This window comes from Mustelus asterias, chromosome 27 (genome assembly GCF_964213995.1).
Source record: "Mustelus asterias chromosome 27, sMusAst1.hap1.1, whole genome shotgun sequence".
In the NCBI taxonomy this organism is placed as follows: domain Eukaryota; kingdom Metazoa; phylum Chordata; class Chondrichthyes; order Carcharhiniformes; family Triakidae; genus Mustelus; species Mustelus asterias.
Window position 1 is genome coordinate 29,503,696 of NC_135827.1, and position 13,545 is coordinate 29,517,240.

The 13,545-nt window shown below is 41.9% G+C and overlaps 1 protein-coding gene across 6 annotated transcripts in view; it reads left to right on the forward strand.

The window, feature by feature from the left end:
• Positions 1-13,545, forward strand: part of cadm1a (cell adhesion molecule 1a) — a 455,101-nt gene that overhangs the window by 400,027 nt on the left and 41,529 nt on the right. For 3 of the 6 annotated variants that reach the window (XM_078198989.1, XM_078198991.1, XM_078198990.1), the window contains 2 exons: positions 1,179-1,247; positions 7,624-7,668. In XM_078198989.1, coding sequence (XP_078055115.1) covers positions 1,179-1,247; positions 7,624-7,668 — 114 coding nt within the window. The remainder of the gene's footprint in view (positions 1-1,178; positions 1,248-7,623; positions 7,669-13,545) is intronic. The other 3 variants (XM_078198993.1, XM_078198992.1, XM_078198994.1) reach the window with 1 other exon arrangement.

Consider the following 13,545-nt stretch of genomic DNA (forward strand, 5'->3'; position numbering starts at 1 on the left):
ACACCCACAGTGCTGTTAGGCATTCTACTTTGCAGTGGAACATTTTATAAATTGTGGCCTGAGGGACTTTTTTTTAAATTGAAATTGTTAAATGGGTTCTAACCATCTTCCCACCTACATTTTTGCTTAATGCACTCTGAGGTAATGTCTGTTTAAAAATAACTGTCCCTTTACTGACAGTTTTTAAAAATTCATTTGTGGGACATGGGCATCGCTGGCTAACCATTTGTTGCCCATCCCTAGTTGCCCTTGGAGGGCAGTTGAGAGTCAACCACATTGCTGTGACTCGGGAGTCACATGTAGGCCAGACCAGGTAAGAACGGCAGATTTCCTTCCCTAAAACACATGAGTGAACCAGATGGGTTTTTCTGACAATCGACAATGGTTTCACGGTCATCAGTAGATTCTTAATTCCAGGTATTACTTGTTATTGAATTCAAATTCCACCATCTGCCATGGCGGGATTTGAACCCGGGTCCCCAGAACATTAGCTGCGTTTCTGGATTAATAGTCTAGTGATAATGCCACTGGACCTTCGCCTCCCTGGCAACCAAGAGCACATTGACCAAGAGTATACTGTGGCGAGAATTGAGCTGTTTTTTAAACAGAAAAAGCAAAGTCCAGAATTCAGAAGCTATTGTAGTTAAAGCGGTTAATGTGACCTTTCATCACTATTCTTGCATTCCTTCCATATCTAAGGCACCACACTCAGCAGCATCTCCAAGCTAATGACATCGCACTGAGGTGTTCTGCTACATTGAATTGCTCACTAAACACAATTTTGATGTTAAGCCTATATCTTGGCATAGAACATCTTAAATCCAATGCCATTAGCAATGCACAGTAATTATTTCAATATCTGGGAAAAGTTGCGAAGAATGTGAGGAAGCACATTAAAAAGCCATCTGGGATTTATCTACAAGTTGTGGTTGCTTCCATTTCTTGAGTGTTAGATGAAGCTTATGGCATTTCTGTTTTATGTCACAATTTCTGACACGATTGGGAATGGTACATGTTTTGAAGGGAAGGGAACGCGATTGGAAAAAGCCATCACACGAGCCAAAGAAATTAGCATATGTTATTTATTTACAATTTTTTTCATTTTTTGTGATTTCATGTGGAAAGATGTTGTGTATTTCATTTGTGTTTTTATTCATTTTTTCCTTTTTACCATCTAGATGCACCCACTACTACCCCACCTCCCACTACAACCACCACTACTACCACCATCCCCACCATCTCCGAAGGTACAGTACCCACATACCATCTTGCTTGTTGCCCTCTCTCTATATTTTATTTTTCCCTTTTGTACATTGGAAGATCAGCAGCAGTTTGTTGAGTATCGAAGCTGAACCCCACTGACAGAGCTTCAGGGTACAAGTTAAACTGTCACCTCACATTGAATGAATTTCCCCGACAGTGTGGCTGTTAGTTTTGTATTGACAGATTGCGATGTTGTGACTGCTGCATGCTTGTGTCTTCAGAGGAAGTGTTACCCAATCCTCTGAAAAATGCTTTGCAATTCAGGATCACTTTTCAAAAACAAACTCTTGCCTCTCCACTAAGCAGATTTTTTTTTGATGGCCCACAGTGTTGTTGTTAGTTATTTAGTTTGAATATGGACACTCCTGACAAAAGCAGGTTTCTTTTGATAAAGCGTTATAGCATCAACCCAAAGAATCAACGTTGAAACTAGTCCAATTCCAACAGCATTTCTTTTTCATGCCAAGTGTAGGATTCCGTTTAAATCATACAGTGCAAAAGAATGCCATTCGGCCCATCGAGTCTGCACCGACTAGAATCCCACCCAGACCCTATCCTCATATCCCCATGCATTTACCCTAGCGAGTCCCCCTGACACTAAGGGGCAATTTAGCATGGCCAATCCACCTAACCCACACATCTTTGGACTGTGGGAGGAAACAGAAGCACCCGGAGGAAATCCGTGCAGACACGGGGAGAATGTGCAAACTCCACACAGACAGTGACCCAAGCTGAGAATTGTACTTGGGGCCCCTGGTGCTGTGAGGCAGCAATGCTAACTACTGTGCCGCTCAGTTCGTGTGAAGAATGGCAAATGCCAACTGTTTGATTTTTTTTTTAAATGCTGAGAAGGGCTACTACCTGAATAAAAATATGCCTTTCCAATATTTTTCTCTTTGGACACGATGGTGGCATTGTGGCACAGTGGTTAGCACTGCTGCCTCACAGCGCCAGGGTCCCAGGTTCTATTCCGGCCTCAGGTCACTGTCTGTTCGGAGTCTGCGCGTTCTCCTCGTGTCTGCGTGGGTTTCTTCCAGGTGCTCCTGTTTCCTCTCACACTCCAAAGATGTATGTGTTTGGTTGATTGGCCATGCTCAATTGCCCCTCGGGGCATTAGCAGGGTAAATACATGTGGTTGTGGGGATAGGGCCTGGGTGGGATTGTTGTCGGTGCAGGCTCGATGGGCCAAATGGCGGCCTCCTGCACTGTAGGGATTCTATGAAAGGCAAGAAGCTAAAATGTAAAAAAGACACACCATGCAATAATTCATTCCATTGCATCGCATGCATGGTAAATGAAGTTCTTCAGGAACTTGACAGTGTAAATGTTGGTAGGCTATTTCCTTTGACTGGGTGGTTTAGGACAAGTGATCCTGAATATAGGACTGAGCTAAGGAGAAATTACTTCATTGAGGGTTGAGAGTCTTTGGAATTTTCCATGCTAGGGATCTGTGGATGCAAAGCTATTGAATAGATTCAGGACTGAGATTGGAAGATTTTTGAGTAGGAAGGGAATTATGTGTTAGTGTAGGAAGGGGGAATTGAGGTTGAAGACCACCCGTGATCTCATTCAATGGTGGAATGGGCTCAAAGGGCCAAATGGCCTACTCTTGCACCTATTCCTTGTTTTCTAAAAGGGTTTGTGAAGCACTTTCTCTCAAACTTGGGTGATAATGGATTCATCTGGTCTGAATAGTCCTGAGGAAAAGGGGAGACTTCAACTCTATTTTAATACATGGTAGAGTTGGCAGAGCCAAGAATATCAATGAGACAATCTAAATTAAGTGACATTTAAAGTTGATGCCATAATTCACAAATGGTCCCTTGACACAACTAAGCAGTGGCCCTGATCATCGGATGTTGCTCAGTGAATTGAATAAAACCATCCCTTAGGAAAATAAAGAAAATCTGCCTCTGTTCTGTGAAAGGTAAAAGGTCAGTGACATTATAGGATTACAATGATGCCATAAAGTGTAATGGAGCGATATTGTTCTCCCAACTCTGCCTTGGAACACACAGTAAGAAGTTTAACAACACCAGGTTAAAGTCCAACAGGTTTATTTGGTAGCAAATGCCACTAGCTTTCGAAACAGGCTGTCCCTTCGTCAGGTGGAGTGGAGAAATGCTCACAAACAGGGCATACAGAGACACAAACTCAATTTACAGAATAATGATTGGAATGCAGCCTTTACAGATAATCAAGTCTTAAAGGTACAAACAATGTGAATGGAGGGAGCATTAAGCACAGGTTAAAGGGATGTGCACTGTCTCCAGACAGGACAGCCAGTGAGATTCTGCAAATCCAGACAAGCTGTGGGGGTTACCGATAGTGTGACATGAACTCAAGATCCCGGTTGAGGCCGTCCTCATGTGTGCGGAACTTGGCTATCAGTTTCTGCTCAGCGACTCTGCCAAGGCGGCCTTCACGACACACGACAGCGCAGAGTCGCTGAGCAGAAACTGATAGCCAAGTTCCGCACACATGAGGACGGCATCAACCGGGATATTGGGTTCATGTCACATTATTTGTAATCCCCACAGCCTGCCTGGACCTGCAGAGTCTCACTGGCTGTCCTGTCTGGAGACAATACACATCTCTTTAGCTGTCTTGATGCTCTCTCCGCTCACATTGTTTGTAGCTTAAAGACTTGATTAGCTGTAAGTATTCGCATTCCAACCATTGTTCATGTAAATTGAGTTTGTGTCTTTATATGCCCTGTTTGTGAACAGAATTCCCACTCACCTGAAGAAGGGGCTTGGGGCTCCAAAGGCTTGTGTGGCTTTTGCTACCAAATAAACCTGTTGGACTTGAACCTGGTGTTGTTAAACTTCTTACTGTGTTTACCCCAGTCCAACGCCGGCATCTCCACCTTTTGAAAATGTCAGTCCTACATTTGGCTTTAGTGTTGTTGGGGTTTTCTTCGACAAACCTAACAAATGGATTTCTTCCGTTGGGCAAACATTTGGATCCGTGCACCTTCTGTACATAAACTAGGTTGATAGAAATTGTGCTAAAGGCTATCTGATGTTCTTGATAATTTTGCATTAGGGAACCATTGAAAAGGGAGCCATGCTCTAAACATCTGTACAGAACAATTACAGAAAGCTGTTAACGATATACATTGAAATTGATCTTTATCAATAGACAGGAATCTTGCCCATGCTATCCCAATTATCTTTATTTCCTCGCAGTTGGTAGAGTTAATATAAAGTAATTATTGCTAAAGTAACCTCTATGGCGGCCTCTCTTTCAGATAATTTTAGGAGGAGGCCATTTGAACCCATTTCTCTTTGAAAGAGAAATCTAGTTAGACCCAGTTTCTTGCTCTTTATCAGCTTGCAACTTTCTCCCTTTCAAGTATTAATCCAGTTGACAGTTACTGTCACAAATCAATTTTTATCACAACTTTTATGCAAAGTATCTAAAAAGTCAAAATTTAAGCCAGGTTTTCTGTGGAGTTGGATGATCCTTGCACAGTTGGACTGAGGGTTGCTGAGTAACAGATTCCAAGATAGATCAAGAGATTGGGGATAGGTTAAATCATGCTTGGGTGTCAACTACTTCCAATGGAAACTACTTTATCTCCATTTCCACCTCCACTCCCACCCATCCTTCAAACCCCTATATCAGCAAAGGTAGCAATCGAAGCAAGTTCCCAGTACCATGAGCCACGGAGGCATCTCAATTGAACGCAGGTCAGAAATGATGGAAGCCTGGAGGTTTCACTGTGCCCCAAGCACCTCCAATGCCACTGTCGATCACTGCTGTCAGCTGCCTAAATCTACAGGGCCAAAGTGGTGGCTATCAGCAAAGGGTGGGATAAGGATGCAAGGGGGTGCATGGAGAATAAAAGGGCAAGTTTAAAGCTTCAATACATCTAAATATTTTTAATATCCTTGCTGTGGAGGCATGATTCCCCTGAAGTTATTTCCCCCCTAAGTTATCTTCTAAGGCAGCAAAAACAGAAAATGCTGGAAAAGCTCAGCAGTTCTGACAGCATCTGTGAAGAGAGAATAGCGCTGGTGTTTCGAGTCAGGGTCATCCAGACTCAAAAACAGCATTTTTCTGTTTTTGTTGGCTCTATTCGCTCTCCACAGATGCTGTCAGACCTGGTTGAGATTTTCCAGCATTTTCTGTTTCTGTTTCAGATTCCAACATCTGCAGTAATTTGTTTTTATCTTTTAAGTCTCTGAAACATTGTAAATTCTCTCACGGGGCTGTGGGCAATTAGTAGAAGTTATTAGTTTTGTTACTTCCTGGATGTGGTGCTGAACCCATCAATTTCCTCGGCTATTAAAGCAAACTTTAGAATCAAACAACCCTTTTAAAAAAAATTCATTTCTAGTTGTTTATTCCAAGTTCAGAGTTCACCTTATACATTTGACTTGAGCATGTTACAAATACAAGGAGAATAAGCTCACTTTGTTTTGCAACTGTCTGTTTAATTTGAGGTAAAATAGAGTAGTGAAGAGGTTCAAATGACCTGCACCAAAACCTGCTCGTTAACAAGCCCTTCTGGCTTGGTTGTTATGGGGGCAATGAGGCCCAGATAGATTTACTGAGAAGAAGGTGCAAAAACACACCTGTGGAAAAAGGCAAGAGCATCTGTGATAACTCTGGGTAAATTGTTGGTCCCCAAGACTCAGGGAGGTACTAAGAATGTCAGGTTTTGTAAACGTGGAAGATTCCTGGAATCTTAAGCTGGAAGATTCACCTAGCTTTTGCTACAGGGAAGAATCCCTCACCGTGAAAATCAATTTGATGATGAGAAGTTATCTGGAAAAGGTCAAAGGAAGCAAACCATTATCTTTGACTGGTTCCTGGAGAATGAAGTGTTCATTTAAGACAGAGTAAGGTATAGCCAGGAGGGCGATTTTTGGTTATTTAAAAAGTTGAACAGGGAATCTTTCCTGTAGTTTAAAGTACAACTTGTCTACTGAGTAGTGTTCAGACAATGTTGCTTTTGGTTTGTTTATTACGATAAAAGTCTTTAAAGCTTGATGTATTGTTGTATGATCCTTCCATTTAGTCAGTGGATATTCAGATATCTTAAAGGTTATCGGTCTCTGAGGACTGTAATGTGTGCATGCAAACCAAAGGATACAAGTTTTAAGCTTAGTATTTTTTTCAGTTTAAGAAAAAGGATAGAATTATTTTCTAACCTTTTTTGGCTATGGTATTCATTTAATCAGTATAGGTAAACCAGAAGAGAGATTGCAGTATTAAACAATATCGAGTGAGCCATCCTGGGGAACATCAACCATTGAAATGCCTTCTTTCATTCCCAGTGGAGTAATGAGATTTTTTTTAAAAAGTGATATCCTGCTCAGTGAAAGAGTAAGCTGCTTGCATGGCGATCGTAATTACCTCCTGAAGCTCTGATAGTCTTGCCACTGATTGAATGCTGAGGTCTCCCAATAAATCCTTATTGCCATTGGACTGAAGTGCAAATGAACAGTTATTCCTGAAGTTTTTGAAAACAAAAAGGTTCTCTTGTTTGGCTCTTTCTCCCTCACGTCACCAAAGACCAAGTTTGCCACCAGAAGATCAATTTGAATTAACTCCCTGACTGGCTTCTTCAGGCAATAGATACTCAGTGAGGGCAACTTGTGGAATTGATTACCTCCCCGCTTCAACACAAACTGTTGCACTCATCCAATTCTTGCGGCCAGCATGAATTCTTTATGTATTTGCCACGGACAAGCACAGTGCCGCGGGTTGCATTGTATTGCTTCTCCGTCTGTTATCCTTTCGAAAATCCTGCCTCATATTTCAAATTCTGACCAGCTTTTCTGTTTCTCTTATTATCATTTACAAGTTCCTGCAGGATATGCATTGACTTATTTGTCCTTGTCACCTACTTCATTATGATCAAGAATGTTATGACAGGATAATTTTGTGCTTTTGAAGATTGCAGTGATTCATTCATGTTCCTGAACATCATACTGTCAAAGCACTCTCCACCGAGGAGTGGTTATTTTTGCAGCCACAAAACACTTCTCGATTTTGTTGGCCCAAGATTGGATGGGGTAAAACATACCTTGCTTTTTTTTAAAAAAAAAGTTTTGTCATATTGAATTGCTTTTGATTTATGGCACATTTATTCAGTGTCCTTGTGTTGAGAATTCAGAATTGTGAGTCCTTTGATTTTTGGAGTCTTCCAATTTCAGCCTGGGCTGCCTCTTGTGGAGTGTTCCATTAATCAGGATCTGCTGAAGCCACTGGTTAAACAAGCAGTGGTGCCAACAAAATGAAACCTTAACGGTGATACAAATTGATAGTGGGGGGGGTGGCAGCAGGGCATGGCCACATACTGGGTGCGTTGTGTCATAGCGAGGCAACATCACTTTCCTTCTGCAGGTCCCAATCTAGGTTGCTGCAAGGGGGAGACATCCCAAGAGCAAGGTACGTACTTCACAGGAGGTTGAATCTGAGGAAGACATGTCGTGAGCTGCCATGAAGAACCTCATCGCAGCCACCTCCTATGACATTGGCAGTGCCCTGGGACCAGGCTGCCTATTTGCTCATCTGTCTATTTACTTACTGTCTTCTTAACTATACAGTACAATGGCTCAAGATGAAACGGATAAAAGAATTTCCTATATTTTGTACACCCGTATTTACCTCAGCTTTGAAGCAAAGTTGGAAGAATGTATTTGTGTTAGTTCCCCCATCGTACTGAAGAAGCAACTCGCGCTATTACATCTCCAAAGATGTCTTTTGATTAGAGAACTGTTCTGGAGAAAGCCGTCTGTTTGGCTGTCAAAGCCTACTATTCCATAGTTAGTTTCTAATATGTATTGTATGGCCAACAGTCCTTTTGTCAAACTAAAACTCGAAATTCAGTGAGACCATGTGTTCTTCCAGCTCTGTTCAAAACAATAACCTTGATCTTTAATCCACTCGCTGGGTAAAAGGTTCTTAAACTATAATACAAAGAATTGCTCCCGCAAGCGAGTCAAAAATGTATCAGAAAACGCCTACATGGGCCTCAAGTACTTGGCGTGTACAAGAGCTGATGGTTGCAGATGATGGAGATGTTATTCATTATCCTTGAAAGGGATGGATAAATAGTAAGGCTCCCATTTTATTGACACATTGAGGACAGATGTGATCTATTCTATCCTTTCTTGAAATAAACTTTAAATGCAGCTCAATGCTCAAAGGCATGCTAATTAACGATTTTGCAATTAATAATGCTTTATTGTAAGGTTATTAAATGAAATTCTGATTTTAAAACTCAAATGCCAATGCAACAATCCTATTCTGGCTGCCCCTGGTCAAGTGTGGAAAGCCTGCTGCTCTAGTTGGTTACGTTTACGAATTCTTGCTGTATCCCTGCATGAATGTTTCTGGGTCTATCACTGTAATGCTGCATGCAACGCATTCTAACAAGAGGGGGAGAAACGTACAGACAAAGCAGTTTGTTACAGATTCTGTTCACACCTGGTTGGTAATTGTAGTTCAGATTTCATTTGGGTTTTTTTTTTTCACATTATTAAATTAAGCCAAGCAAAATATATTCTCTCCTAAGTCTAAAGCTGCTTAAAAATAGGGATTGATATTGAAGGAGGAAGAATAAATATTTAGGATAGATTTTCATGCGTAGGCTTATACAAGTTAGCAACTTATCCCATTGTTTTGATGGTTTTGAAATTACCAAATGTGAAATTATGCCAAAATGTGTTTTTTTAAATTAATTCTTTCCAGGCAACCCAAATATTACCTCATTCATTACATTGAAAAGTGCTGCAGAATGCTTTATGTAAAAGTCTTCTGCCTTCAAAAACCTCTTGTTCTAATTTACCAAATGATGCATGGAGAGTAATCCCTATTTAATAAATGTTTCTTTAAGCAGAATTTCTAATATGTTCACTGAATATTTTGCAGCTTCCCCAGATAAATTGGCCCAACCGTTATCCCTTCAAACCTCGGAACGGTTTTTAAATTTTAATACAAATTAGACGGAATGGCAGGGTGTTGTTTCGTTGGCTATCTGTGAAGTGACCTTTTTAATCCTATCTGTATCTGTGCATGTCAGTGAAGTTGAAGGGGGGGTTGCATTAGATTGGGCAGTCACCCTGATTAGGTCTCACAAGTAGCAGTACTGTCTCTGGAAAGTGTGCCTGGACCGCAACATGAAGCTCTGTTTTTTTTTGCTGAGTTCCTCTTTCCTTCTGGCAACCCAATTTTAAGAAAAGGAAAGAGCCTTTATTAGAAGCTTTCACAAATCCAGGAGGGGTGTCTTATTTGCTAACACTGACTTGTGTTCTTTTAAATTAATATGCAAAACTGATATCAAATTTGGTTGGAAAATTATTTGAAATTGTAAAGTTTTTTTTAAGAGATTAGCTAACTATAATCAGATATAGTTTAAATAGTTAAACTTGTTCTGGGAAGAACAATATAAACTTATCTAAATCATTCAATAATTTGTCCAGATCACTGCTCAATCAGTTTAACTTTATACTTAACAAAGGCATCTTAACGGAATATTTAGCATTGCATCTGACGTTCTTTGGATCATCAAAGTGCAGAAATTTTTTGAACTGACACTTTTTTAATTTAAAAGTTTCACCTAATTTATAACTCGGGGAGTGTTTGAAAATTCAGCCACAAATAGAAATCTATATCAATTATGATTTTAATTTGAGAGAATGAACGAGTCGAGTGTCATCTGTGTAAGTTCACCAAAGATCCTTAGACAGCACCTTCCAAACCCACGACTGCTTCCATCTAGAAAGACAAGGGCAGCAGATACATGGGAATGCCAGCACCTGCAAGTTCCCCTCCAAGTCACTCACCATCCTGATTTGGAAATATATCAGCCGTTCCTTCGCAGTCACTAGGTCAAAATCCTGGAATTCCCTCCCTAACGGCATTGTGGGTCAACCCACAGCCCGTGGACTGAGGCAATTCAAGAAGGTAGCTCACCACCACCTTCTCGAGGGCAACTAGGGATGGGCAATAAATGCTGGCCAGCCAGTGATGCCAATGTCCCACGAATGAATAAAAAAACGTTAAAAGAAATTTCAACTAAACTAAACCTTGTAAAGATTATTAAACCTTTTGTACTTTCCTAGCTCCATCCCCAACCTCAAAACTAACTTGTCCTGGTTTACAGTTCCAAGGGAACAAAACATAATGGGGGCGGTGAGGAAGAGGGTTCCGGCCCTGCCCACCCTGAGACTGGAAATACCCACCCAGGGTCAACGGACCATTCCACCCACTATGATTCTCATGGAGGTCTAGACCAGAGAATTTACCCCAATATCTTTCTCAACATAGTAGCCATTTCTCCCGCATGATCATCCATGTGAGTATTGACAGGCTGTTCACACATGGAAGGCATCATCTATTCCTATTGCACCCCACCCCCTCTCCCGCATGCACCACATGCCCTCTACCCAGCCGAATGCCCATGTGCACCAAGGGCGGTTTAGTCCCCAAGTAGCATTCTGGCTGACATCAGATAACCCAGCAAAGACTGGGGGATTTAAATTCTCCCACCTCGCCTGCAGCCAGGATTCTCCAGTCCCGCTGCAGAGAATGGAGTTTTGGCTGAGCGCCAAATTCTCCATTCCCGCTGGTGGCACTGGCGGGGGCGTATGAGATTGGAGAATTCTGGTCTGGGGGTTCCAACCTGCCTGCTCTGTACAGTACAGTTCCACCGTGCACATTGCCTTAAATCAGCTGGAGAGGTGCTGGAATATGAAATTGTAATAATTACTCTAACATTGTGGAGAAGCAGTGCCCCAGATTTTCAGCATGGTGAATGAATTGCCTCACTGATGCCAGTCAGCTGAAGTCACACAAGCAACAATATAGACTAAATGTCCTTCCTGCATTTGGCTGTCAATCAGAAGGTGTACAAGCCTTGAAAAAAAGCAAGATGCTGCAAATGCAAAAATCTGAAACAAACACAGAAAAAGAAAAAAATTCTTGTCCTGTCTTTAGCTCTGACGAAGGGTCACCCAGGCTCGAAACGTTGGCTCTATTCCCTCTGCACTGTAAGAAATCTCACAACACCAGGTTAAAGTCCAACACAAGGGCGGCACGGTAGCACAGTGGTTAGCACTGCTGCTTCACAGCTCCAGGGTCCCGGGTTCGATTCCCGGCTCGGGTCACTGTCTGTGTGGAGTTTGCACATTCTCCTCGTGTCTGCGTGGGTTTCCTCCGGGTGCTCCGGTTTCCTCCCACAGTCCAAAGATGTGTGGGTTAGGTTGATTGGCCAGGTTAAAAATTGTCCCTGAGATGCGTAGGTTGGAGGGATTAGTGGGTAAAATATGTGGGGGTAGGGCCTGGGTGGGATTATGGTCGGTGCAGACTCGATGGGCCGAATGGCCTCCTTCTGCACTGTAGGGTTTCTATGTTCTTTCTATGTAGGTTTGATGCCTATATCTGCCGTGTTTGTGAACCTACCTCCACTCACCTGAAGCAGCGTTCCGAAAGCTCATGATTCCAAATAGACCTGCTGGATTTTAACCTGGTGCTGTGAGACTTCTTGCTGTGCCCACCCCAGTTCCAATGTCAGCATCTCCACATCATGGCTTCCACAGATGCTGTCAGACCTGGATTTTTCCAGCATTTTCTCTTTTTGTTTCTGTCACCTGCCTATTGCTGCTCTGGAGCAGAATGGAAATGGATATGCACGGTTCCCACTGTAAGCATTTTCTGATGACTTCAATTCTGAGTTGCTCCCAAACAAGTCAGTGAGTGACTGTCCACTGAGGACAATTATATTAAATATACCTTCCGCAAAGTCGTAGGTATTCATTCGTTTAAACCTGCGGAGGTAATAGCAACTTAGGTTCACTATAATCTCTTTCCCCAATCCTTACATATTTTCCTTCTCATTTGAAATGTTTAAATCAACTCTGAAACAAATACAAATGTCAAAATTAATCTCATCAGTGTCTGATGGTTAAGGAGGATTTCTGCAGTTAATCCTATGTAGCCCATATCTCTGCCAGTTATTGAACTGATTTTGAAAATGTGAGTGTTATAGTGGACACGCACGCTATAATTAGCTTTCACCTTAATTTTTTTTTCCGTATCTCGATCATAGAATCTCTACAATGCAGAAGAAGGCCATTTGGCCCATCGAATCTGCACCGACCACAATCCCAACCAAGCCGTATTCCCGCAACCCCACATATTTACCCTGTCAATCCCTCCAACACTAGGGACCATAAGACATAGGAGCAGAATTAGGCCACTCGGCCCATCGAGTCTGCTCCGCCATTCAATCATGGCTGATTTTTTTCTCATCCCCATTCTCCTGCCTTTTCCCCATAACCCCTGACCCCCTTATTAATCAAGAACCTATCTATCTCTTGTCTTAAAGACACTCAATGACCTGGCCTCCACAGCCTTCTGCGGCAAAGAGTCAATTTTAGCATAGCCAATCGACCTAACCCGCACATCTTTGGACTGTGGGAGGAAAGCGGAGCACCCGGTGGAAACCCACGCAGACGCGGGGAGAACGTGCCAACTCCACACAGACAGTAACCCGAGACTGGAATTGAACCTGGGTCCTGGTGCTGTGAGGCAGTAGTGCTAAGCAGTGTGCCGCCCATTGCCTCATTGCTAAAGATTTCTTAGCCTTGTCTCCCTCCAAAACTGAGAACCGATATCTTACATACTCAATAAATGCTATTACAATCTATTAAGGAAAAAAACTATTAAATTTATTCACTTATTGAACATTATCATGTGTTGCTTTTGGAATAAGCAGCATGCAGTAATATGACACACATAGCTCTCAACGCAGGTGGAATTTCAACTAAACTTGGACAACATTTCCTATCATCCACCTCTTTTTAAAAAGCAATAAACAGAATCCTATAAGAGCAGTCGGTTTAGTATCTGCCTCTTTTCTCCTCATTTTTTATTTTCCACTGGCACGGGTAGATAATGTTGACCTGTAGGAACAGTGTCACAGAGCGATTAACAATTGTGCTCCAATTGGTGCTGCTTTATCGCCAGTTTGTTACCCAGAAACGATTCCAGTTATCACCAGAATTGATTAATTTCATCTCTTCAGAAAAGTGATGTTTTTGAAGCCATGCTGAATATCTGCAACATTCACAAATTACATTTGTCACTGCTGCGCAAACTCTCACTATTTTGGGAGAATGCAGATTTCACTTTAATATTTTATATCCTTGTATTTTGTATCCAAATTATACCCCCCCGTACATCTTATTTTCTACTTGGATTTTGACCGTTGAAAATGTTAGCTTTTTAACCTAATAACTTGTTAAATTGTTCCCTTCCCAT